Source organism: Oncorhynchus tshawytscha, linkage group LG30, assembly GCF_018296145.1.
Source record: "Oncorhynchus tshawytscha isolate Ot180627B linkage group LG30, Otsh_v2.0, whole genome shotgun sequence".
NCBI classification, from domain to species: domain Eukaryota; kingdom Metazoa; phylum Chordata; class Actinopteri; order Salmoniformes; family Salmonidae; genus Oncorhynchus; species Oncorhynchus tshawytscha.
In genome coordinates this window covers 443,563-471,396 of record NC_056458.1, presented here as the reverse complement: position 1 = coordinate 471,396, position 27,834 = coordinate 443,563, and the positions used below count along the sequence as shown (strand labels likewise).

The 27,834-nt window shown below is 41.8% G+C and overlaps 1 protein-coding gene across 5 annotated transcripts; it reads left to right on the top strand.

The window, feature by feature from the left end:
- LOC112229049 (mitogen-activated protein kinase kinase kinase kinase 2) lies at nt 1-27,834 on the top strand. 5 transcript variants are annotated; one of them, XM_024394936.2, is made up of 32 exons: nt 6-373; nt 11,286-11,343; nt 11,451-11,541; nt 11,622-11,686; nt 11,838-11,893; nt 12,060-12,107; nt 12,318-12,360; nt 13,020-13,092; nt 13,182-13,313; nt 13,503-13,565; nt 14,262-14,343; nt 15,996-16,106; nt 16,232-16,310; nt 18,164-18,222; nt 18,339-18,385; nt 18,478-18,522; nt 18,944-18,977; nt 19,070-19,328; nt 19,458-19,597; nt 19,695-19,736; nt 19,821-19,905; nt 19,999-20,078; nt 20,255-20,315; nt 20,415-20,538; nt 20,681-20,739; nt 20,837-20,940; nt 21,042-21,216; nt 25,474-25,542; nt 25,695-25,781; nt 25,860-25,930; nt 26,039-26,094; nt 26,205-27,834. In XM_024394936.2, the coding sequence occupies exons 1-32, from the start codon at nt 281-283 to the stop codon at nt 26,290-26,292; spliced, it is 2,679 nt and encodes an 892-aa protein (XP_024250704.1). In that variant the 5' UTR covers nt 6-280; the 3' UTR covers nt 26,293-27,834. The 5 variants fall into 5 exon arrangements, 4 of the variants coding, with proteins under 4 accessions (XP_024250707.1, XP_024250706.1, XP_024250704.1 ...); XM_024394937.2 differs by having other exon boundaries at nt 7-373; nt 18,484-18,522; XM_024394938.2 differs by lacking the exon at nt 25,474-25,542 and having other exon boundaries at nt 5-373.

Below are 27,834 nucleotides of genomic sequence, written 5' to 3'. Positions count from 1 at the left end.
GCGGACAATTACTACTATTTGACAGGGCTTTGTTTCACTGAAAAACCCCAAATGCGGATTATTTTCTTCATTCAGGAGCAAGAACAATGCCTTATTATTTACATAAATGCCATGGCACTGGTAGGCTGCCGTTCACCGAGCATAACAAGGCTGTAGGTAATAGCTGCCATTTTTATTTCGGCTTTTGCCTCTGATGGTTTGTTGCTGAGGAAGTGCAGGCATCTGGACAGGAATCAACATTAGTCGCTAGACAACGCGAGTCGAGGCAGACGTGGCTGCGATGGAGGCAATTGGTGTCTCCTACTCGAACCCGTTGGAGGACTACGAGTTGATTCACCGAATCGGCAGTGGTACATACGGAGATGTATTTAAGGTATTTTAAATTTGCCACGCTCTATTATTTCGTACTTTAGTGACACTTAGGTCTCCTTCGTAGGCTACTGGATGTGCATCAATCCCCCCGAATTGTGATTGTTTTGCATATGACTGTATTACCTGAGCAGACACATACCTGTTTGAATAGATGGTCATTTATAGCATTAGTCGTATGTTGACTGCGTCAACGTTAAAAACAGAATATGATGGTTTTCTTAATACAAAAAAAAAATGCTAGAAATTGTTTTGTGATTAAAACACTTTTTTCGCCTTGATATAATGTTGCTGGTAAAGTGATATTACACCATCCTTAGTATCGTCAATGTGTGCACGGAGGCATGCTGCATGATCTCTCTTCATAACTGTATTAGATGTTTTGGTTGTCATGAACACAGGGCTAAACATCAGAATGGCTCTAGTCTCCCTAGGGCTAGGCAGACTTGTTGCCTCCCACTGTATGGGTCGGGTTTATGAGACTTAACAAGGCTCAGGGAAATGCTGATTAAGCTTTTACTCTAAGTATACAGTGCATTTGGAAAGTATTCATTCACACCCCTTGACGTTTTCCACATTTTGTTACATTACAGCCTTATTCTAAAATGTATGTATTTAAAAAAAATCCTCAATCTACACACAAACCCCATAATGACAAAGCAAAATAGGCTTTTAGAAATTTTAGCAAATACCTTTACATAATTATTCAAAGCCTTTGCTACGAGACTCGAAATAGATCTCATGTGCATCCTGTTTCCATTGATAACCCTTGAGATGTTTCTACAACTGGATTGCAGTCCACTTGTGGTAAAGTCAATTGATTGGACATGATTTGGAAAGGCACACACCTGTCTATGTAAGATCCCACAGTTGACAGACTGTCAGGGCAAAAACAGAGCATGTCAGGGCAAAAACCAAGCCATGATGTCAAAGGAATTGTCCATAGAGCACTGAGACAGGATTGTGTCGAGGCACAGATCTGGGGAAGGGTACAAAAAAAATTCTGTAGCGTTAAAAGTCCCCAAGAACACAGTGGCCTCCATTCTTAAATGGAAGAAGTTTGGAATCACCAAGACTCTTTCTAGAGCTGGCAAACTGAGCATTCAGGGGGAGAAGGGCCTTGGTCAGGGAGGTGACCAAGATCCCGATGGTCACTCTGACAGAGCTCCAGCGTTCCTCTGGAGATGGGAGAACCTTCCAGAAAGACAACCATCTCTGCAGCACTCCACCAATCAGGCCTTTATGCTAGTGGCAAGACGGAAGCCACTCCTCAGTAAAAGGCACATGACAGTCCACTTGAAGTTTGCCAAAAGGCAAAAGGCAAAACTCTGACCATGAGAAACAAGATGCTCTGGTAAGATAAAACCAAGATTGAACTCTTTGGCCTGAATGTCAGGCATCATGTCTGGAGGAAACCTGGCACCATCCCAACGGTGAAGCATGGTGGTGGCAGCATCATGCTGAGGGGTTGTTTTTCAGCAGCAGGGACTGGGGTCGAGGGAAAGATGAACGGAGCAAAGTATAGAGAGATCCTTGATGAAAACCTGCTCCAGTGCGCTCAGGACCTCAGACTGGGAACAACGACCCTAAGCACACAGTCAAGACAGCGCAGGAGTGACTTGGGACAAGTCTCTGAATTTCCTTGAGCGGCCCAGCCAGCGCCCGGACTTGAACCTGATCTAACATATCTGGAGAGACCTGAAAATAGCTGTGCAGCGACGCTCCCCATCCAACCTGACAGAGATTGAGAGGATCTGCAAGGAAGAATGGGCGAAATTTCCCAAATACAGGTGTGCCAAGCTTGTAGCGTCATACCAAAGACGATTTGAGGCTGTAATCGCTGCCAAAGATGCTTCAACAAAGTACTGAGTAAAGGGTCTGCATCCTTATGTAATGTGATATTTCATATACAGTTGAAGTCGGGAAGTTTACATACACCGTAGCCAACTGTTTTTCACAATTCCTGACGTTTAATCCTAGTAAAATGTCCTTGTCTTAGGTCAGTTAGGATCACCACTTTATTTTAAGAATGTGAAATGTGAGAATAATAGTAGAGAGAATTACATATTTCAACCGTTCTTTCATCACATTCCAGTGGGTCAGAAGTTTACATCCACTAAGTTAACTGTGCCTTCAAATAGCTTGGAAAATTCCAGAAAACGATGTCATGGCTTTAGAAGCTTCTGATAGGCTAATTGACATCATTTGAGTCAATTGGAGGTGTACCTGTGGATGTATTTCAAGGCCTATCTTCAAACTCCGGGCCTCTTTGCTTGACATCATGGGAAAATCAAAAGAAATCAGCCAAGACCTCAGAAAGAAAAAAAATTGTAAACCTCTGGAAGTCTGGTTCATCCTTGGGAGCAATTTCCAAACGCCTGAAGGTACCACGTTCATCTGTACAAACAATAGTACGCAAGTATAAACACCATGGGACCACGTAGCCTTCATACCGCTCAGGAAGGAGACTCGTTCCGTCTACTAAAGATTAACGTACTTTGGTGCAAAAGGTGCAAATCAATCCCAGAACAACAGTAAAGGACCTTGTGAAGATGCTGGCGGAAACAGGTACAAAAGTATTTATATCCACAGTCAGAGTCCTAAATCGACATAAGCTGAAAGGCCACTCAGCAAGGAAGAAGCCACTGCTCCAAAACCACCATAAAGCCAGACTACGGTTTGCAACTGCACATAGGGACAAAGATTGTACTTTTTGGAGTAATATCCTCTGGTCTGAAAAACAAAAAAATAGAACTGTTTGGCCATAATGACCATCGTTATGTTTGGAGGAAAAAGGGGGAGGCCTGCAAGCGGAAGAACACCATCCCAACCGTGAAGCACGGTTGGGATGGTGGTGGCAGCATCATGTTGTGGGGTTGCTTTGCTGGAGGAGGGACTGGTGCACTTCACAAAATAGGTGGCATCATGAGGAGGAAATTATGTGGATATATTGAAGCAACATCTGAAGACATCAGTCAGGAAGTTACAGCTTTGTCGTAAATGGGTCTTCCAAATGGACATTGACCCCAAGCATACTTCCAAAGTTGTGGCATAATGGCTTAAGGACAACAAAGTCAAGGTATTGGAGTGGCCATCACAAAGCCCTGACCTCAATCCTATAGAGAATGTGTGGGCAGAACTGAAACGGCGTGTGCGAGCAAGGAGGCCTACAAACCTGACTCCATTACACCAGCTCTGTCAGGAGGAATGGGCCAAAATTCACCCAACTTATTATGTAAGGCTACCCAAAACATTTGACCCAAGTTAAACAATTTAAAGGCGATGCTACCAAATACTAATTGAGTGCATGTAAACTTCTAACCCACTGGAAGAAAAGGGTGCCACTGAAAGGAGGGATTACTGGGGTAGCCATAAATGTAAAAGTTAACCAACTGAAGGGGAAGATTCCCGGTGTTTGTGACGCTTGTTGTTTGGTGCGACGCAGACAGGTTGGCTTGAGTGGTGAAACAGAAGTTGTCTGTTCTTTTGAGTTTTGGTGTTAAGATTTTGCCCAACAAAGTGAGGTTATGTATGTAATCCTGTATGAGGTTTTGTGCTGAATACATATTACGCTGTTACAGGTGTCAAGCTTATGGGCATGTGGCAGCAATGTGTAGGAGGAAGGTTCCTAGGTGTGAGAAGTGTGCAGAAGGGCATGAGACAAAGGAATGTGTAGTATTGGGGAAAATATTGGTATGTGTTAATTGTAAGGGTGCCAATGGGGCTGGGGATCAGAAATGTCCCGTGCAAGAGAGGCAGGTTGAGGTTTCCAGGGTTAGAGTAGTGCAGAAGTTGTCATGCTGCTCTACTTGCTCAGTGAAGCAAGTAGAGGAAGATGGGTCAATGGGGAGGGATCTTAAGAGGAGTGGTGTGAGTAGTAGATCTTTACCAGTACAGAGGGATAAATCAACAAGTGATATATGTTTCAGTAAGATTGGATTTTTTGCGTTTAAAGTAGAGGTTGACCGTTTAATCGGAATGCCCGATTTAATTAGGGCCAATTTAATTACGGCCGCTTTCAAGTTTTCATAACAATCTAATCTCTATCTGTATTTTTGGACACCAATTTGGCCTATTTTTAAATTTATTTTAAAATGTATTTATTATTATTTTTATATTTTTACAATTTTATTTCAGTTTTCATAAACTATGCAAGTCAGTTAAGAACACGTTCTTATTTTCAATGACGGCCTAGGAACGGTGGGTTAACTGCCTTGTTCAGGGGCAGAACGACAGATTTTTACCTTGTCAGCTCGGATGATTCAATCTTGCCAATCTTAGTTAACTAATCCAACTCTCTAACCACCTGATTACATTGCACTCCACGAGGAGACTGCCTGTTACGCGAATGCAGTAAACCAAGGTAAGTTGCTAGCTAGCATTAAACTTATCTTATAAAAAACAATCAATCAATCATAATCACTAGTTAACTACACATGGTTGATGATATTACTAGTTTATCTAGTGTGTCCTGCATTGCATATAATCGATGCGGTGCGTATCGTTGCTCCAATGTGTACCTAACCATAAACACCAATGCCTTTCTTAAAATCAATAAACAGAAGTATATATTTTTAAACCTGCATATTTAGCTTAAAGAAATCCAGGTTAGCAGGCAATATTAACCCGGTGAAATTGTCACTTCTCTTGCGTTCATTGCACGCAGAGTCAGTGTATATGCAACAGTTTGGGCCGCCTAATTTGCCAGAATTTTACGTAATTATGACATAACATTGAAGGTTGTGCAATGTAACCGGAATATTTAGACATATGGATGCCACCCGTTAGATAAAATACGTAACGGTTCCGTATTTCACTGAAAGAATAAATGTCTTGTTTTCGAGATGATAGTTTCCGGATTCGGCCATATTAATGACCCTAAGGCTCGTATTTCTGTGTGTTATCATGCTATAACTAAGTCTATGATTTGATAGAGCAGTCTGACTGAGCGGCGGTAGGCAGCAGCAGGCTCGTAAGCATTCATTCAAACAGCACTTTTGTGCGCTTTTTTTTTGGTCCTCCAATAATCGGTATCGGCGTTGAAAAATCATAATCGGTAGACCTCTAGTTTATAGTAATAGTTATCAGCTACTACAGGGATGGAACATAAGATGCAGACAATTGAGGTTGTGGTGGCAGCTGCAGAGAGGTATTTGGGTGTGTGAGACTTGATGTCAGAAGAGTTAGTTACAGGGTGTGTTTAATGGTGGTGTCCCATCGTTTCAGGATGTTGGCCTGAGGTAGGACTACATGGATATAAATAGTGGAGTAGGGTGGTGGTATTTTTTTATGTATTTGGCAAATTTTTATGTAAACTTCTGACTTAGTGTGTATGTGTCATGCACAAAGTAGATGTCCTAACTGACTTGCCAAAACTATAGTTTGTTAACAAGAAATTTGTGGAGTGGTTGAAAAATTAGTTTTAATGACTCCAACCTACAGTGCCTTGCGAAAGTATTCGGCCCCCTTGAACTTTGCGACCTTTTGCCACATTTCAGGCTTCAAACATAAAGATATAAAACTGTATTTTTTTGAAGAATCAAGAACAAGTGGGACACAATCATGAAGTGGAACGACATTTATTGGATATTTCAAACTTTTTTAACAAATCAAAAACTGAAACATTGGGCGTGCAAAATTATTCAGCCCCCTTAAGTTAATACTTTGTAGCGCCACCTTTTGCTGCGATTACAGCTGTAAGTCGCTTGGGGTATGTCTCTATCAGTTTTGCACATCGAGAGACTGAACATTTTTCCCATTCCTCCTTGCAAAACAGCTCGAGCTCAGTGAGGTTGGATGGAGAGCATTTGTGAACAGCAGTTTTCAGTTCTTTCCACAGATTCTCGATTGGATTCAGGTCTGGACTTTGACTTGGCCATTCTAACACATGGATATGTTTATTTTTGAACCATTCCATTGTAGATTTTGCTTTATGTTTTGGATCATTGTCTTGTTGGAAGACAAATCTCCGTCCCAGTCTCAGGTCTTTTGCAGACTCCATCAGGTTTTCTTCCAGAATGGTCCTGTATTTGGCTCCATCCATCTTCCCATCAATTTTAACCATCTTCCCTGTCCCTGCTGAAGAAAAGCAGGCCCAAACCATGATGCTGCCACCACCATGTTTGACAGTGGGGATGGTGTGTTCAGGGTGATGAGCTGTGTTGCTTTTACGCCAAACATAATGTTTTGCATTGTTGCCAAAAAGTTCAATTTTGGTTTCATCTGACCAGAGCACCTTCTTCCACATGTTTGGTGTGTCTCCCAGGTGGCTTGTGGCAATCTTTAAACGACACTTTTTATGGATATCTTTAAGAAATGGCTTTCTTCTTGCCACTCTTCCATAAAGGCCAGATTTGTGCAATAAACGACTGATTGTTGTCCTATGGACAGAGTCTCCCACCTCAGCTGTAGATCTCTGCAGTTCATCCAGAGTGATCATGGGCCTCTTGGCTGCATCTCTGATCAGTCTTCTCCTTGTATGAGCTGAAAGTTTAGAGGGACAGCCAGGTCTTGGTAGATTTGCAGTGGTCTGATACTCCTTCCATTTCAATATTATCGCTTGCACAGTGCTCCTTGGGATGTTTAAAGCTTGGGAAATCTTTTTGCATCCAAATCCGGCTTTAAACTTCTTCACAACAGTATCTCGGACCTGCCTGGTGTGTTCCTTGTTCTTCATGATGCTCTCTGCGCTTTTAACGGACCTCCTGAGACTATCACAGTGCAGGTGCATTTATATGGAGACTTGATTACACACAGGTGGATTGTATTTATCATCATTAGTCATTTAGATCAACATTGGATCATTCAGAGATCCTCACTGAACTTCTGGAGAGAGTTTGCTGCACTGAAAGTAAAGGGGCTGAATAATTTTGCACGCCCAATTTTTCAGTTTTCGATTTGTTAAAAAAGTTTGAAATATCCAATAAATGTCGTTCCACTTCATGATTGTGTCCCACTTGTTGTTGATTCTTCACAAAAAAATACAGTTTTATATCTTTATGTTTGAAGCCTGAAATGTGGCAAAAGGTCGCAAAGTTCAAGGGGGCCGAATACTTTCGCAAGGCACTGTAAGTGTATGTGAACTTCCGACTTCAACTGTATACAGTACCAGTCAAAAGTTTGGACACACCTACTCCTTCAAGGGTTTTTCTTTATATTTAATAATAGTGAAGACATCAGAACTATGAAATAACACATACGGAATCATGTAGTAACCAAAAACTGTTAAACTAATCAAGCAATTATTCAAAGTAGCCACCCTTTGCCTCGATGACAGCTTTGCCCACGCTTGGCATTCTCTCAACCGGCTTCACCTGGAATGCTTTTCCAACAGTCTTAAAGGAGTTCCCACATATGCTGAGCAATTGTTGGCTGCTTTTCCTTCACTCTGCGGTCCAATTAATCCCAAACCATCTCAATTGGGTTGAGGTTGGGTGATTGTGGAGGCCATCCCATCTGATGCAGCACTCCATCATTCTCCTTCTTGGTCAAATAGCCCTTACGCAGCCTGGAGGTGTGTTGAAAAACAAATAGATAGTCCCTCTAAGTGCAAACCAGATGGGATGGCGTATCGCTGCAGAATGCTATGGTAGCCATGCTGGTTAAGTATGCCTTGAATTCTAAATAATTCACCAACAGTGTCACCAGTAAAGCACCCCCACACTATAACACCTTCTTCTCCATGCTTCACGGTGGGAACCACACCAGCGGAGATCATCCGTTCAACTACTCTGCGTCTCATAAAGACACTGCGGTTGGAACCAAAAATCTAAAATTTGGACTCATCAGACCAAAGGACAGATTTCCACTGGTCTAATGTCCATTGCTCGTGTTGCTTGGCCCAAGCAAGTCTGTTCTTCTTATTGGTGTCCTTTTAGTAGTGGTTTCTTTGCAGCAATTCAACCATGAAGGCCTGATTCACGTAGTCTCTTCTGAACAGTTGATGTGTCTGTTACTTGAACTCTGTGACGCATTTATTTGGGCTGCAATCTGCGGTGCAGTTAACTCGAATGAACTTATCCTCTGCAGCAGATGTAATTCTGGTTCTTCCTTTCCTGTGGCGGTCCTCATGACTGCCACAGGAAGAACATTTCAAAGTTAAAATTTTCCAGATTGACTGACCTTCATGTCTTCAAGTCATGATGGACTGTTGTTTCTCTTTGCTTATTTGAGCTGTTCTTGCCATAATATGGAGTTGGTCTTTTACCAAATAGCCCTATCTTCTGTATACCACCCCTACCTTGTCACAACACAACTGATTGGCTCAAATGACCTTTTAACAAGGCACACCTGTTAATTGAAATGCATTCCAGGTAACTACCTCATGAAGCTGGTTGAATGCCAAGCGTGTGCAAAGCTGTCATCAAGGCAAAGGGTGGCTACTTTAAAGAATCTAAAATATATATTTTTGGTTACTACATGAGTCCATATTTGTTATTTCATAGTTTTGATGTCTTCACTATTATTCTACCATGTAAAAAATAAAGATAATCCCTTGAATGAGTAGGTGTGTCAACTTTTGACGTGTGTACATACACTACCTTTCAAAAATTTGGGGTCACTTAAAAATGTTTTTCAAAGAAAAGCTGTTTTTTTTGTCCATTTTAAAATAACATCAACTGGATCAGAAGTACAGTGTAGACATTGTTAATGTTGTAAATAACTATTGTAGCTAGAAACAACACATTTTTTATGGAATATCTACATAGGCATACGGAGGCCCATTATCAGCAACCATCACTCCTTTGTTCCAATGGCACGTTGTTAGCTAATCCAAGTTTATCATTTTAAAAGGCTAATTGATCATTATAAAACCCTTTCGCAATTATGTTAGCACAGCTGAAAACTTATGATTAAAGAAGCAATAAAACTGGCCTTTAGACTAGTTGAGTATCTGGAGCATCAGCATTTGTGGGTTTGATTACAGGCTCAAAATGGCCAGAAACAAAACTTTCTTCTGACACTCATCAGTCTATTCTTGTTCTGAGAAATGAAGGCTATTCCATGCAAGAAATTGGCAAGAAACTGAAGCTCTCGTTCAACGCTGTGTACTACTCCCTTCACAGAACAGCGCAAACTGGCTCTAACCAGAATATAAAGAGGAGTGGGAGGCCCCGGTGCACAACTGAGCAAGATGACAAGTACATTAGAATGTCTAGTTTGAGAAACAGACGCCTCACTGGTCCTCAACTGGCAGCTTCATTAAATAGTACCTGCAAAACATCAGTCTCAACATCAACAGTGAAGAGACTCCAGAATGCTGGCCTTCTAGGCAGAGTTCCTCTGTCCAGTGTCTGTTCTTTTGCCCACCTTAATCTTTTAAATCGCCTCTTCACTGTTGACGTTAAGACTGGTGTATGGCGGGTCATTTTGAGCCTGTAATCAAACCCACAAATGCTGATTCTCCAGATACTCTAAAGAAAGCCAGTTTTATCGCATCTTTAATCAGAACAACAGTTTTCAGCTGTGCTAACATAATTGCAAAACGGTTTTCTTTTAAAATGATAAACTTGGATTAGCTAACACAATGTGCTATTGGAACACAGGATTGATGGTTGCTAATAATGGGCCTCTGTACACCTATATAGATATTCCATTAAAAATCTGCCATTTTCAGCTACAATACACATTTACAACATTAGCAATGTCTACACTGTGTTTATGATCAATTTGATGTTATTTTAATGGACAAATTTTTTTATTTTCTTTCAAAAACAAGGACATTTCTAAGTGACCCCAAACTTTTGAACAGTAGTGTGTGCATATATATATTCCAGACATCTGTTTTTCTTTTATTATGGGATATTATGTGTAAGGGGTGTCTGAATGTTTTCCAAATGCACTGTATGTGGTCATGTGTTTAAAAAAAGAAGATCCAGCACACCAAATAAAGTTAATGCAGTACAGAACAGAAAAAAATACTCATTGAGTTTGTGGTTATGTGAGATGGCGCCTTGGTTGTAGCAGTTAGTAACAGGAAACCAAAAATGTGTTGAGAAAGGAAGTTGTGTCAAAACCGTGAGAAACTCCCTGTATACACCCAGGCCAGAACCCTGACCTAAATTTGGATATTTGGCATGGCCAGCAAATATAGTCTATCATTTTCACTGTAGCATACCCAAGAAACCCTTGTAAAGTATGGGAAAGATTTCTGTAAAAAAATATAGAGAAATCATCATAAAATAATAGATGGATTAGTTGCTAAGTGATGTCTTGAGAGTGATCTTGAGCTGAGATTAGCAATAATAGTCTCATTTAGTCGAGGATGTAAAAGTTCTGCTGCATAATATACATTACTTTCATCACAGGAAGTATTTTTTTACTACAGAAACAAAACAGGAAGTAAGTACCGCTCCATATCAGATGTCTTTTTTTTCAAGGGTAGCTGACAAGGGCCTCGTAGTTCCCACATGTCCTTTCACTGCTTTGCTTGGTGACATAATCATTGTGTCTGTATGCTCTGTAGACATACAGTTAAGGGTGTACTTCCCCTTATCACCCATGTTTTATCAGTGGAAAACAAAGTGTTAGCACAAGGCCCTCAAATAGGATACTTAATCGACTGAGGTGTAATCATTATCCCAAACAGTTGTGTTATGCAACGAAAATGAGAGTTTTGATCTGACAAATTTGGCTAGTTCCCTCGCAGTTTTGTTCAGTTTGCTTCCGTTTGGTTCTGTTTGGTTCAAAGTGAATATAACCCTGGTTTTAAATCTAATATACCTAGAACTACTTTCAACTTGATGTGTGGTTGGATATTATTAGTTTTCCCAATGTATAACAGACAATGAGTCTGTGCCACTCATGACTTTAATGGTCATGCCAGTAACCATAACATTCACAGCAAAAAAAATGAAATCACAATGTCAAATGATCAGGAAAACATCAAACTTTTTTGTACTCTCTCTTCTCTACAGGCCCGAGACATCAAGACGTCTGTGGTATCTGCAATCAAAGTTGTAAAACTAGATCCTGGTAGGCTATTTATCCCAAAGTATGATTATTTCAAATTTAAAAAATCTTTATCTCACATTGTGTCACAGTATTCCTGAATATAAATCGGTTTGCTCGTCTCTTTTCAGGTGACGATATCTCATCTATCCAACAGGAGATTACCATGATTAGAGAATGCACTCACAAGAACATTGTGGCCTATTTCGGCAGCTACTTCAGGTTTGGTCTGCAATCAAACGTTAAAACTTGATATGAAACTCTGAGCTATTGCTTTAACGGTGCGCTTTTTCCTTTGGTAGAAATAACAAGCTGTGGATCTGCATGGAGTACTGCGGCGGAGGTTCCCTGCAGGACATTTATCATGGTACAGTTGGAGAACGTTCCCCCTAACACCCACCCTGATAGATCATGTATATGAATGGCATCGTCCAGTGTTTCAAGTAAAGATTCAGCTAGTTACTGTGTCCCTCATATTCTCTTTTTGAATTACTCACTTAATTGTTATGTTTCCATAGCTACTGGCCCCCTGAACGAGAGGCAGATTGCATATGTGTGCAGGGAAACACTCCAGGTAAGAATGATATGCCGCGTTATTCATTGGATAAAGCGTTTAACCATTTTTTTCTCTTGTGAAACTTTCCATTTGGATGTAACGTTATTTACATTGTAAATTCATAAACATCATGCTTGACCGTTGCACTGAGATGCCACTGTCATTGGATTTTCTGTGCTTGCAGGGACTGCGTCACTTACATGAGACTGGAAAAATGCACAGAGACATAAAAGTAATGTATAGAATCCTGTTGGATATAAAACATGTGAACAATTCGCTCTACCACTCATCTGAATTGAATCATTTGGTCTGGCGCTTTGGAACTACTTCCAGAAATGTAATTTTGTAAGTGTATGTCTCTCTGTGTATTCGGAGCTTGGGACTGTCCTGGTGGGAGAGTGTGAAACGGTGCACTCATTGTGTCAATGTGGGTTCTTCACAGGGAGCCAACGTTCTTCTAACAGAGCGAGGAGATGTCAAACTGGGTCAGTGACTCCTCCACCCTCACACTGTCACTCACTTTCGCATATCCTCTCTGCCTCTCCCGTGGACAGTTGTGGAAAAAGTAACAAGTGTCATACTTGAGTAAAAGTAAAGATACCTTAATAGAAAATGACTTAAGTAAAAATCATCCAGAAAAATACTACTTGAGTAAAAGTATTTGGTTTTAAATATACTTAATTATCAAAAGTAAATGTAATTGCTAAAACTCCTAATATTAAGCAAACAAGGCAGCCCCATTTTCTTGTTTATTTATTTACGGATAGCCATGGGCAGGCACACTCTTACACTCAGACATCATTTACAAATGAAGCATTTGTGTTTAGTGAGTCTGTCAGATCAGAGGCAATAGAGATGCCAGGGATGGTCTCTTTTTAAGTGTTTGAATTAAACCATTTTCAAAATGTAACTAGTACTTTTGGGTGTCAGGGAAAATGTATGGAGTAGAAAATGCATTATTTTCTTTAGGAATGTAGTGAAGTAAAAGTTGTCAAATATAGAAGTAGTAAAGTACCAATACCCCAAAAAACGACTTAACAAGTACCACTGCCCTTGGACACACCCAGTCCCTGATGTATTTTTTTTTTACATTTTATTTACTCAAATATTGGTCTCCACCTCTCACGCCATCGTTTCCTTCCAGCGGATTTTGGCGTTGCAGCTGAGATCAATGCCTCTGTTGCCAAGAGGAAGTCCTTCATAGGCACACCTTACTGGTGAGTGATCTATGTCCATCCATGGCACCAAAACAAGGCCCATTATCATGGTTTACCACAGTTATCCACAGGCAGCGTTGCTCTTCTAGGATGGCACCCGAGGTGGCAGCAGTGGAGAAGAAAGGCGGGTACAACCAGCTGTGTGACATCTGGGCAGTGGGCATCACCGCTATCGAGCTGGCAGAGCTTCAGCCTCCAATGTTTGACCTGCACCCAATGAGGTGAGGGCACAGTTGCTGGGATGTCACCTCTCATTATTATAATTATACAGATTCTGTAATAACAATGTTGTAAGTTAAATCTAGTTCATGTATCCAGTCATATTAACAGATCAGATTTGGATAATGATCACTGCAGCATGTTGCACATCAAGTTATTGTTATGAGATTTCGATTTCCCTTCCCCCCCAGGGCCTTGATGGTGATGTCAAAGGGCAGCTTCCAGCCTCCCAAACTGAAGGACAAGTCCAAATGGTAGAAGTTAGTTTACAATTAAAAAGTCATATGAGCAACATAACTAATAATGTATTTATGTAATGAATACGAGTATCAGAGGCTAAAATGATAACACATTAAAGCATTAAACCTCTGTCTGCAAAAGTTAAACCCAAACTGCTTCTCCAGTAGTTTAGCTGGCTCATCCTTTGTTCAAAAATGGCCTTTTTGCCTGTATCCAGATTACAAGCTCTCTTTGTCGGTTAATTGAAAATGAAACCTTGTTCAAAGTATCGCCTTTTTTTTTTTAAACGAGCCATACAAAGCTGGTTACAATTTAAATATCATACTCCTGAAAGCCAGAACAAATATTACAACAAATATTATAGTTAAACTCAAATATACTGATTGATTAAAAAAAAAATTAAACGAATAGCTGAGGGGTACAATTTAAAAGCTCAAGATCTGTAATAGTTAGGACCGAAAACACCATATCATGTATACTGGATATGTCTGAGTACCATTTAATGTGTATCAAGATTTATTTCTGACATGTGTATAAGGGTACCATGTATGTCAAATGTAGGAATAATGTATATGTAACAAAATACTAAAACAAAGCACATGTTGTCCTCTGAAGGGAAGGGCCAATAAAATGATAATAAATAAAAATGGATAATATAAATGTCCAATTAGCCCCTGTGGTAATAACCAGTGGTCTCTCTCCTGTTTTAGGTCCGTTGACTTCCACAGCTTTGTGAAAGTATCCCTCACCAAGAACCCTCGCAAAAGGCCCACTGCAGAGAAGTTGTTACAGGTACTACCTCAGAGTTCCATCCTTTTGACGAGAACAAGAAGATGGCATCAAAGTTAATGAAAACCTGTTGAATTTACAGTGCCTTCGGAAAGTATTCAGACTCCTAGACTTTGTCCACATTTTTGTTAGGCTACAGCCTTAATCTAAAATTGATTTAAATTGTTTTTTCCCCCTCATCAATCTACACAAAATACCCCAAGATGATGTTTTTTTTAGTTTTTTTTGGTAACATTTTTGCTAATTTATGAAAAAAAAAAAAAACTGATGTCACATTTACGTAAGTATTCAGACCTTCAGTCAGTACTTTGTTGAAGCACCTTTGGCAACGATTACAGCCTCCAGTCTTCTTGGGCATGACGCTACAAGCTTGGCACACCTGTATTTGGGGAGCTTCTTCCATTCTCTGCAGATCCTCTCAATCTCTGTCAGGTTGGATGGGGAGTGTCACTGCACAGCTATTTTCAGGTCTCTCCAGAGATGTTGGATCGTGTTCTAGTCCGGCTCTGGCTGGGCCACTCAAGGACATTCAGAGACTTGTCCTGAAGCCACTTCTGCGTTGTCTTGGCTGTGTGCTTAGGAAGGTTGTCCTGTTCGAAGGTGAACCATCACGCCAGTCTGAGGTCCTGAGCGCTCTGGAGTAGATTTTCATCAAGGATCTCTGTACTTTACTCTGTTCATCTTTGCCTCGATCCTGACTAGTCTCCCAGTCCCTGCCGCTGAAAAATATCCCCTTATCATGATGCTGCCACCACCATGCTTGGCATTCAGGCCAAAGAGTTCAATCTTGGTTTCATCAGACCAGAGGATCTTGAGTCTTTAGTTGCCTTTTGGCAAACTCCAAGTGGGCTGTCATGTGCCTTTTGACTGAGGAGTGGCTTCTGTCTGGTCACTACCATAAAGGCCTGATTTGTGGAGTGCTGCAGAGATGGTTGTCCTTATGGAAGGTTCTCCCATCGCCGCAGAGGAGCTCTGTCAGAGTAACCATCGGGTTCTTAGTCACCTCCCTGACCAAGACCCTTCTCCCCCGATTGTTCAGTTTGGCCGGGCGGCCAGCTCTAGGAAGAGTCTAGGTGGTTCCAAACTGTTTCCATTTAAGAATGATGGAGGCCACTGTGTTTTTGGGGACCATCAATGCTATCGACATTTTCTGGTACCCTTCCCCATGTCTATGCCTCGACACAATCCTGTCTTGGAGCTCTACGGACAATTCCTTCAACCTCATGGCTTGGTTTTTGCTCTGACATGAACTGTCAACTGTGGGACCTTATATAGACGTGTGTGTGCCTTTTCCAAATCATGTCCAATCAATTGAATTTACGACAGGTGGACTCCAATCAAGTTGTTGAAACATCTCAAGGATGATCAATGGAGACCGGATGCATCTGAGCTCAATTTAAAGTCTCATAGCGAAGGGTCTGAATACTGATGTAAATTTTGCATTTTTAGTACATTTGCAAAACATTTTGCTTTGTCATTATGGGGTATTGTGTGTAGATTTTAGAATAAGGCTGTAACAAAATGTGGGAAAAGTAAAGGTGTCTGATTTACTTTCCAAAGGCACTGTATGTCCCTAGTGCAGAAACTATACGTAGTTTCTAAACATAGTCCTTTAGGTGACCGACATGACCCCACATGACCTGTTTTCTTCTCAGCACCCCTTTGTGAGTCAGCGGCTGACCAGGACCCTGGCCATTGAACTGCTGGACATGGCCAGCAACCCTGTTCTGCAAACCTCACACACTATGGATGAGTGTGATCTTGAGGTGAGCTCTCCTCTCCTGTACTAAAATGTATGCTTGGGCACAGCACTCTACTATGTGGATTAGTACTACAAAGATAAATATGGCACTAATGACCTGTCTACTACTGTGTATGTGTGGGTTTGCAGACATGCAGTGCATTCCCTGATAAGATCCAGTCTCTAGGGAAACCCCTGTCAGTCCAGAGGACTCAGTCTGAGGAGCAGTGTGAGTAACTCTCAGATCCTAGCATCCACAGCTTCTCAAGGACTCTGGAATTACTGATGAGCCATTGTTATGGCCGACGTAGCATTACCGCATGCAGGGGCAAGCAGCCAAGGTCAGGAGGACACAAGGGGATAGTCACTGGCACCAAGACTGAGCATCCACTCAAATAAAATGAGAGTAGTTTTAGAACAAGTGTGTGTTTTTTGTTTACTGCTATCTCGTATCATTTTCATAACAAAAAATGACAATGATGATATTGAGTAGGATTTTCTACTATAGTAATTCAATATTTTAAAGGTGTTATTCTGTATTATATGTACAGTACCAGTAAAAAGTTTGGACACCTACTCATTCAAGGGTTTTTCTTTATTTTTACTATTTTCAACATTGTAGAAAAATAGTGAAGATTTCAACACTATGAAATAACACATATGGAATCATGTAGTAACCAAAAAAGTGTTAAACAAATAAAAATATATTTTAGATTATTCAAGGTATCCACCCTTTGTCTTGATGACAGCTTTGCACTCTTGGTATTCTCTCAACCAGCTTCACTTGGAATGCTTTTCCAATGGTCTTGAAGGAGTTCCCACATATGCTGAGTACTTGTTGGCTGCTTTTCCTTCACTCTGTAGTCCGACTCATCCCAAACCATATCAATTGGGTTGAGGTCGAGTGATTGTGGAGGCCAGGTCATCTGATGCAGCACTCCATCACTCCTTGGTCAAATAGCCCTTACACAGCCTGGAGGTGTGTGTTGGGTCATTGTCCTGTTGAAAAACAAATGATAGTCCCACTAAGCCCAAACCAAATGGGATGGCGTATCGCTGCAGAATGCTGTGGTGGCCATGCTGGTTGTGTGTGTGCCTTGAATTCTAAATAAGTACCATCACACCTCCTTCTCCATGCTTCACGGTGGGAACCACACATGCAGAGATCATCCGTTCACCTACTCTGCGTCTCACAAAGACACTGGTTGGAACCAAAAATCTCAAATTTGGACTCCTCAGACCAAAGGACAGATTTCCACTGGCCTAATGTCCATTCCTCATGTTTCTTGGCCCAAGCAAGTCTCTTATTGGTGTCCTTTAGTAGTGGTTTCTTTGCAGCAGTTTTACCATGAAAGCCTGATTCATGCAGTCTCCTCTGAACAGTTGATGTTGAGATGTCTGTTACTTGACCTCTGAAGTATTTATTTGGGCTGCAATCTGAGGCTGGTAACTGAAGTGAACTTATCCTCTGCAGTAGAGGTAACTCTGGGTCTTCCTTTCCTGCGGCGGTCTTCATGAGAGCCAGTTTCATCATTGCGCTTGATGGTTTTTGCCACTGCACTTGAATACACTTTCAAAGTTCTTGAAATGTTCCATATTGACTAACCTACGCAATGATGGACTGTCATTTCTTTATGCTTATTTGAGCTGTTCTTGCCATAATGTGGACTTGGTTTTTACCAAATGGGTATATCTTCTGTATACCACCCCTACCTTGACACAACACAACTGATTGGCTAAACGCATTAAGAAGGAAAGAAATTCCGCAAATTAACTTGTAACAAGGCACACCTGTTAATTGAAATACATTCCAGGTGACTACCCCATGAAGCTGGTTGAGAGAATTCCAAGAGTGTGCAAAGCGGTCATCAAGGAAAAAGGGTGGCTACTTTGAAGAATCTCAAATATAAAATACATTTTGATTTGTTGAACACTTTTTTTTTCATAGTATTGATCTCTTCACTATTATTCTACAATGAAGAAAATAGTTTTAAAAAATAAAGAGAAACCCTTGAATGAGTAGGTGTGTCCAACTGGTACTGCGTATGTGGGGATTGTGACACTATCCCCCTCCCCCTCCAGTTGATCTGCTAAAATTTGGCCCTCCCATGAGGAAGGAGACTGACCCCTCTCCTGACCTGGTGAGTAGCCTATCATCTCTGTCTAACCTCTGTTATATGAACGTCATGTTCAACATAGAAAAACAATGCATTTTATTTGTCGACTTGTCAGTATATTAATATATTTTCCCCAACAGGGATCATATGACGAATGGAGCATTTCAGGAGATGAAAAGAACTCCTCGTAAGCTATCGTTTATTTTACTTCCTATGACAAATCGGCCGTAATAAATTACAAATTAAGGCAATAATAACTTAATCTACTCTACATTTGAGGTGCAGGAGTCTACTGGAGTGTGTCGAGGAAGCATTGCTTGAAAGGTGAGGCTATAAAACCGTCTTTATACATCTCTTCATAGCACTTACCTACATTACCAATAACACACCAAAGGGAACAAAATATCATTCCCATTACAAACATCTCTTCATAGCACTTACCTACATTACCAATAACACACCAAAGGGAACAAAATATCATTCCCATTACAAACATCTCTTCATAGCACTTACCTACATTACCAATAACACACCAAAGGGAACAAAATATCATTCCCATTACAAACATCTCTTCATAGCACTTACCTACATTACCAATAACACACCAAAGGGAACAAAATATCATTCCCATTACAAACAAACACCAAGTAAGCTGAATGCAAAGGAATTGAAAACAATTCTGCACATCCCAAATCACTACACATGTTTAATTCCCATAACGCAGTCTGTTTGATATCCATTGCAGGAGGTTAACCATCAAGAGAGCGCCCTCTGCTGAGGTGAGAGGGAACTACAGACTGTATCTTATCCTCTCAGGCACTCCACACTGTTTCTTTGGAACCGCACCAGCGTCTGTGTTCATCTGTTGCAGCACTCTCCTGAAGAAGATGATGATGATGATGATATGGATAAATGTGGCACAGTGAAGAGGAGTGGGGTCCTCAGTCCTGCCCAAAGGCATACCATCCCCCCGTCCACTGACACTACTTGCCCCATAGAATGCACTGGCAATTGTGACTCCACCCCTCCCACTGTCACACCTCCATTCACAGACCCCACCCTGGCTGACCTCTCTCTCTTCAACTCTACCATCTTTGCTGACACCACCAACTGCTCCTCTCCCTCTGAAGGTGCAGGATCCACTCACACGCAACACATCCTGTACACACACAAACACTAACTAAAACAATCTAAGGAGTCATTGTGTAAAGGTAGTGACATCAACTACTAATTATGTCAATCTGCATTACCAATTTTAGAAAAGGCTCAAATCCATCATCCTGAGACACTATACTGCGCTGAAGGGTCTGGACAGAGGCCGGAAAAGACGGCCGCCAAGGCCCAGCAGCCCCCGCTGTCTCCAGAATGGAGCACACTCAGGAGGAAAACTGAGGACTCGGTGAGTCCCCATCAGACAAGTTACTGACACACCTCTTAAATGCATCTCTTGTGCAAAAATGATGACTGATAATTCTGTGGAATTTGTTTTTCTTCAGAGAGGTGTTTGCCATGGACTTCCACCCACACCCAAAGTCCATGTAAGTCAAGATGTCTGGATATATAGCTACCAATAAGAAAACACCGCATTGAAATGATACATTGAACCACACAATCTTTTCTAGATGGGGGCCTGTTTTTCCAAGGTGTTTAATGGCTGTCCATTAAATATCCACTGTGCTGTCACATGGGTCCTGCCAAAGACTAAAGGTAAGCACAGGCTATAAAGGATAACAATCAGTCAATAGAGCTTCTGTCAAACCAGTCATAGCTCAGGGAGAATATCTGACTATCCTCCCTCAGATCAACACCTCATCCTGGGGACAGAGGAGGGCATCTATACCCTGAACCTCAACGAGCTCCATGAGGACACAATGGAGAAGGTACCATCATGTTAACACCAATTGTACAAAATGTAAAGCGTGTGTGTGTGTGTGTGTGTGTGTGTGTGTATATATATATATATATATATATATATATATATATATATATGTATACACACACGTATATGTGTTTTTCTACCAGTCTGTTTAAAAAATATATTTCCTGTGTTTTTCAGTTATTACCCCAGAGGTGCAGCTGGCTGTATGTCATGAACAATGTGCTGATGTCTATCTCAGGTAGGGCCCTCCGTGTCCCTCACACCAGCAACAATGACAACACACCCTAATACAGTGTGTTCCATCTAGACGTGTGTTTACTGTCTTTGTGCTCCACAGGGAAATCATCGCAGCTGTGCTCCCAGAGGCTGACCACCCTGTTTGATCATCGCAGACACCTGCCGAAGAGGCAGGGCCACCTGTCCATCAACACCCACCGCCTTACCGAGAGGATCAACTCAAGGTAGGGACACCCCACCCCTGGGCAGAGAGAGGCCGCAGTGAAAATACCCAAGCAATGTTGCTTTTCACTGATATTAGCCTGAGAGGAAGGGAAATCATCCTGGAAATTGTACATAAAAAAAGGTATTGTGTTCTCTTTGTAGAAGGTTTTCTGTGTCTGGAAAGATACCAGACACCAAAGGCTGTCGACGCTGCAGCGTTGGTAAGGAACATGTTATTTTAGTCAAAAATGGAGATGTACTGTACCGTCTTTATGACTAAGGTGACATCTCTCTCTCTTCTGCCTTATCTATTCTCAGTGCGTAACCCGTACACTGACAGCACATTTTTGTGTGCTGTTGTACCAACTGGCCTTGTCCTACTGCTGTGGTACGAGCCCCTGCAGAAGTTCATGCAACTCAAGGTGTGTATTCCTAATGCATCTCTATACAATGTTAGCATTGTGTCTTTTGAAATAGAAAAGCATCACAAAGCTTCCGTTCTGCTTTCTCCTATCCCTCTCAGCATATCGCTGTGAGTCTCCCAGAAAGCCTCCCCATCTTTGAACTGCTTGTCCTGGAGAAAGAGGAGTTGCCACAGGTGTGTGTGGGTGTGTGCAAGTTACAGGCCCCTGTCAAGACCTGTGAGCAGGTCCACTTTGACATCATCCACTTGAATGACACACCCAGAGCCCAGACAGGTACCTCCATGAATATTTTATCTAGTTTCATCTAGATCAGCAGTCACCAACCTTCAAGATCACTTTCACAGTCAAAAAGCAAGCCGAGATCTACCGCTCAAAATTTGTTTTAATAATGACTTAAAATGTTTGTTTTTTAGGTTAATGTAAAAAATAAAAAATAAAGAATATGTAGGAATCGGTGGTGGTTGGTGCCGTTTAAGATGAGGGGGGGATGATAATTTTCTTATGAACATGGCACTATTTCTATTACAGCATATTGGATGACTGTCGCTCGTATTCCATTCACCCAGCTCAATGTAACATCGATAGGTTTAGGTTACTGCATGATACTCCATTTTCCCTGTACCCATCATGCAGTTGCCACAACCTAGCCTATGAATGACAGTTTACAATGTGGAGAATTGTGAGTGATCAAGGTGACAGACAGTGACACATTCAATACCGCCTTGCACACTCTTGCCTGCATGTATGTAGCTGATCTAGGAGGTAATCATGAATGCAACAGCTGCAAATGTGAATTTCTATTGGACAAATTCAGGTTCCGTTTGCTTCCATTTTAAGAAACGCTCTTTCAACAGAATCGGCGGAATGAATAGTATTGGTATTTTATTAGGATCACTATAAGCTGTTGTGAAATCAAATCACATTTTATTGGTCACATACACATGTTTAGCAGATGTTATTGCAGGTGTACCAAAATGCTTGTGTTTCTAGCTCCATCAGTGCAGTAATATATATATCTTACAATGCACAAAAACTTAAAAGTAAAAGAATGGAATTAAGGTGTATATAGAAATATTAGATTAAAATACAGTAGAATAGAATGCAGTGAATGCAGTGTAAACATCATTAAAGTGACCTAGTGTACCATTAATAAAGTGGCCAGTGATTTTAAGCCAGAAGCATCTACGGTGCAGGGTTACGTAACCTGGCGGAAGCAGCCTTTTGATGGCTATTTAACAGTCTGATGGCCTTGAGATAGAAGCTGTTTTTCAGTCTCTCGGTCCCAGCTTTGCTGCACCTGTACTGACCTCACCTTCTGGATGATAGCAGGGTGAACAGGCAATGGCTCGGGTGGTTGTTGTCCTTGATGATCTTTTTGGCCTTCCTCTGACATCTGGTGCTGTAGGTGTCCTGGGGGCAGGTAGCTTGCCCCAGGTGATGCGTTGGACAGACCGCACCACCCTCTGGAGAGCCCTGCGGTGCAGTTGCCATACCAGGCGGTGATACAGCCCAACAGGATGCTCTCAATTGTACATCTGTAAAAGTTTGAGGGTTTTAGGTGCCAAGCCAAATTTCTCCTGAGGTTGAAGAAGCGCTGTTGCGCCTTCGCCACACTGTCTGTGTAGGTGGACCATTTCAAATTGTCAGTGATGTGCACGCAGAGGAACTTGAAGCTTTCCACTTGCTCCACTGCAGTCCCGTCTATGTGGATAGGGGCGTGCTCCCTCTGCTGTTTCCTGAAGTCCACAATCAGCTCCTTTTATTTTGTTAAACGTTGAGAGTTTTTTTTTCCCTGGCACCACATTCCCAGGGCCCTCACCTCCTCCCTGTAGGCTGTCTCGTCATTATTGGTAATCAGGCCTACTACTGTTGTGTCGTCTGCAAAGTTAATGAATGAGTTGGAGGTGTGCATGGCCATGCAGTCATGGGTGAACAGGGAGTACCGGCGGAGGCTGAGCACGCACCCTTGTGGGGCCCCAGTGTTGAGGATCAGCGAAGTGGAGGTGTTGTTTCCTACCTTCACCACCTGGTGGCGGCCCGTCAGGAATTCCAGGACCCAGTTGCACAGAGTGAGGTTCAGACCCAGGGCCCCGAGCTTAATGATGAGCTTGGAGGGTACTATGGTGTTGAATGCTGAGCTTCTAGTCAATTCACTTACATAGGTATTCCTTTTGTCCAGATGGGAGAGTGCAGTGCGATGGCATTGTCTGTGGCTCTATTGGAGCGGTAAGCAAATTGAAGTTGGTTTAGGGTGTCAGGTAGGGTGGAGGTGATATGATCCTTGACTAGCCTGTCAAAGCACTTCATGATGACAGCAGTGAATGCTACAGGGCGATAGTCATTTAGTTCAGTTACCTTTGTTCCTGTGCCCAAGAAAGCAATCTTGAAGCAAGTGGGGACAGCAGACTGGGTTAGGGAGAGATTGAATATGTCCGTAAACACACCAGCCAGCTGGTCTGAGGACGCGGCTGGGGAAGCCATCTGTGTGGTTTTCCCTTTGTAGCCCGTGATTGTCTGTAGACCCGTCTCGTGTCTGAGCCGTTGAATTGCGACTCCACTTTATCTCTATATGGACGTTTTGCCCGTATGATTGCTTTAGAGATAAAACTACATTGTTTTATATTAGGCAATATTCCCAGTCACCTTGCCATGGGTTTTAATAGTCACAGTGGGTACAACATCTCCTATACACTTTGTGATAAACTCAGTCACCGTATTCGGCGATGTTATTCTCAGAGGCTACACGGAACATATCCTAGTCCGCGTGACCAACAATCTTGAAGCAGCAGCTACTCTTCCTGGGGTCCACACAACATCAAACATGACATAATATAGAATATTAATAGACAAGAACAGCTCAAGGACAGAATACACTCCTGATCACACGCAAACACTGTTCTCTTCCATAGCAGCCACATGAAAACAGATCACTTTGCTCGTTGTATATGTAATTCCTTCTTGCTACTATCTATGCCTTCTCCTCCTCTTACCTTTTTCCTTCGCTTGTGGACTTCTAGCTAACATAGCATCCCTGTCTGTTTTGAGCTGGGTGTTTGAGTAGGCTAAACTAGTTAGCTGTATTCTCTAGCAAAGTGAACGTTTTTTTAAAAATACAACACATTATAGCTAGCTCTCTCTCGCTTCTTCTTAATTTTGGAAGAAATTACTTTTTTCAAAACTATTCAACTATTGTACTTCTGAGTCAACTACTCACCACATTGTATGCACTGCAGTGCTAGCTAGCTGTAGCTTCTGCTTTCAGTACTAGATGAATTATCTAATATTTTTATTAGGTGGACAACATGTCAGTTCATGCTGCAAGAGCTCTGATGGGTTGGGGGACGTCCTCTGGAACTTGTCATAATAACTGTGTAAGTCTATAGAAGGAGGTGAGAACCATGAACCTCCTAGGTTTTGTATTGATGTCAATGTACCCAGAGGAGGACAGAAGCTAGCGGTCCTCCGGCTACACCATAGTGTTACCCTACAGACTTTTTTTACACACACCCTTTTTCTCCCCAATTTCGTGGTATCCAATTGTTAGTAGTATCTTGTCTCATCGCTACAACTCCCGTACGTCCTCCGATACCCAACCAAGGTATCGAAAAAGGGTGTGTGTAAAAAAACAAAAACAAAAACTTTTATAATGAAGGTCTACAGTAGCCTCGGCAGAAGTCTGCTTCTTAACACAGCGCGCATCCAACCCGGAAGCCAGCCCCACCAATGTGTCAGAGGAAACACCGTGCGTCGCCCCACGGACCCCGGTCGCGGCCGGTTAACCCAGAGTCTCTGGTGGCACAGCTGGCGCAGCTGGCACTGCCCTTAACCACTGCGCCACCCGGGAGGCCCCATAAAACAGTGTTTTAATCAATTATTTGGTGATGTGAATATAATTAGCATAGTTTTATCTAAAAAGGATAACGCCACTGGTAGGAATGAGGTTTGTGCAGTAGGCCTAATACATTATCACAGCATATTGGCTATATACCTGGCCTGCCAATGTTCTTCTCAGACCATATTATATTTTAGAAAAACTTGAGATTTGATAAGAAAATAGATCACTTGGTGTAGCACTTGCGAGGCACAGCAGAGCATAAATTGAAATAATTTGCAAATTAACTTTTTTATTTTACTGGACTTGATGGTACCTACATCTCATGGTCATGATGCTTTCAATACAATTGGGAACTCTGGAGGAGAAAAAGAGGTCAAATCGTGACATCAGTGATCTTAAGGTCAGAATTGGAATTCTGAGTTGGACGACTGTTTAAAAAAAATTATGTCCCAGGTGGATCACAGTTGTCTTGAACGCTTGGATGTTGTAGATGGCTCAAAATGGGAACACTTTGCCTTCCCGGTGCACAGGGCTTCTGAACCAAGTGCACTTAACAACGACAGCGAAAGCCTTTATCGTTGGCTTTTCTACAAAAATGTTTGGTAATCGACTAGGAATTGCGATCGACAGGTTGACCACTGATCTAGACAGATGAGCAGTGTGCAAGCTGTGATGTTTTTGTAACGTTTTCACAGGTAGTCAATCTCTGAAGGTGATGCAGGTAACTCAGATGGACAGAGACACAGTACTGATCACTCTGGAGAGTGAGTTCCTTTCTTTCAATACTCTGCTTTCAGTATAATTTGATCAGGAACATTGGATGTGCCAGTGTTCTATAGAGTGGTAAGAACCCTTGAATGAAGAAGAAAAAAAATCCAGATTGAATTGTGACCGTTTTCCCATTTGACCTTTGCAGACACTGTGGAAATTGTGAATCTGAATGGAAATCCAAGCAAAGGGAGGACCTCAAAGTTGACCTTTGACTTTTCCATTGAGACTCTTGGTAAGGGAATGGATGAGTGCTGCCTAATCATTTAGCTTTGTGTCTTTGGATTGGAGGCGAATAAATTGTTCTTTGCAGTATGTTTGCAGGACAGTGTTCTGGCCTTCTGGAAGCATGGGCTTAAAGGTAGAAGCTTGAATAGTGATGAGGTAATGCAGACCAAAACACCAGTCCAGCTTTTCTGTATTGTCAGACTGTATTGTCAACTCTCATATTGACAATAAAATAACATTGTGACGTTTTTACATTTTTCATAGGTTACACAAGAGATCACGGATGAAAGTCGAATATTCAGAGTCTTGGGAACCTCAAGGCATGTCTCTTAACTATGGGAGTTTGATAGCAATTCGATAGCAGAACATTTGTCAAATTACTGAAGCAAATGTTTTAAAATTTACATTAACATGTGCTTTTATTCTTCAGGGACATTATTTTGCAGAGTACTCTCACGGACAATCCATCTGCCTTAAGCAACTTGTACATCCTGACGGGGCATGAGAGTAGCTACTGAGGAAATCTGAGAATGGAGGACATTCTGTCTCGAGGAAGTACACAGCAGTCTCCTACTACTCCTAAAAGGACAAGCACAAAGTCAATAAGGATGGAGCAAGGATGCCTACAATGGCGAGTGGTTGGCCAAAGAGACACAGCTGGGACTGTCTGAGCTTTGATTGGAGTGGGCTTTCCTCACGGCTTCTTCGCATCCAACCGCCAAATGGACCTGTGAAAATCAGTGGTTCAAAACAATACCAGTGGCCTAGGCTACGTGAAGATCTTGGCATTGCAGTCACAGTTTTTTAAACCACACTTGTCATAACTCTCCTGTGACGATCTGAAGGATCAGATTACAGTGGGTCCGCTCTACAGCGTGCCCCCTCTCATAGAGGGGGAGAGCGGGAAGTCGGCTGTTTTTATGGCGGTCATAAAATATTCTGCCTCTCTGCTCTGTAGTGTTCGATCTTGGAATGTAAACTGTGGAACACAAGAGACCCTTGGACATAATTTAAACAATATTTATATTATTGGGAATGTGGGAGTGGTCCGTGAACACTTGAGGGACAGTCATGACGAGTGTGTTTCATTTGGTGATCTCATGAAGGACAGGAAACCCTCTACTGTGTCTTTGGTTGTGTACACTTCTTAATTATGGAGTTTACATCTAAATATTGTGAAATGTTTGTGATTAAACATGAAACTATTTGTGAAAAGATGTAATGTGATGTTAACCTTCTAAATGAGAAAATATGGGTTTTCCTATAGTTAACCAAATCAGTGGCCACGCCCACATGAGTATAGACATTGTCGGTGTCATGGAACGCCCTTTTCTCAGACGTATAAAACCCACTCCTGACTAAATTTACATTAGACTAAAGAACATGGAGCTGACGCTACATGTTAAAATGGTTAAGAACTACAACTCTATAGGCCCAGGAGACCAGACAGCGTGTAGTGATTGCCACACGGCTGGAAATGGTTAAACTCTGGGACTATCGATCACTACAGAATAAGAGCAAATCCTAGACGTAGAATTACTAGTCTGCAGCTGGAAATTGTGTAAATCTAGTATGAGAATACTGACAACCGCGGAAGCATCTATTCTATGCAACGGCCACCTGTACGCCTGACATATCCATGACAACAGACACTATCCAGAGCCGCTGAGAAAGCTACAACCGCGAACGACATTGACTTCTGTGGACGTTAACCAGAGACTCTCTGATGAACTGACTCTCAAGCAGACGGACCGACGATTCCAACAGAGAAGACAACGACATACGGGCGTAAATGTATACATTGCAATTATTTTCCAATGAGCGGCCGTTCATGTGCAAAGGATTAGCATTTCAATTAATATAATTATCAACTGGGTAGTGAATCCATTTTGTCTTTCCCGCTCTTTCTGTCCCCGCCCCTTTCCATTGTCTACCAAGCCTCACATAATGGTTTAGCCCACTAGGGACTTTTCAATGCGTTGTGTTAAACAAACAATATAGTTATTGGTTACTATGTGTTTCTGTGATGTGTTTAGTTAGTAAATAAATAATTAAGCCAA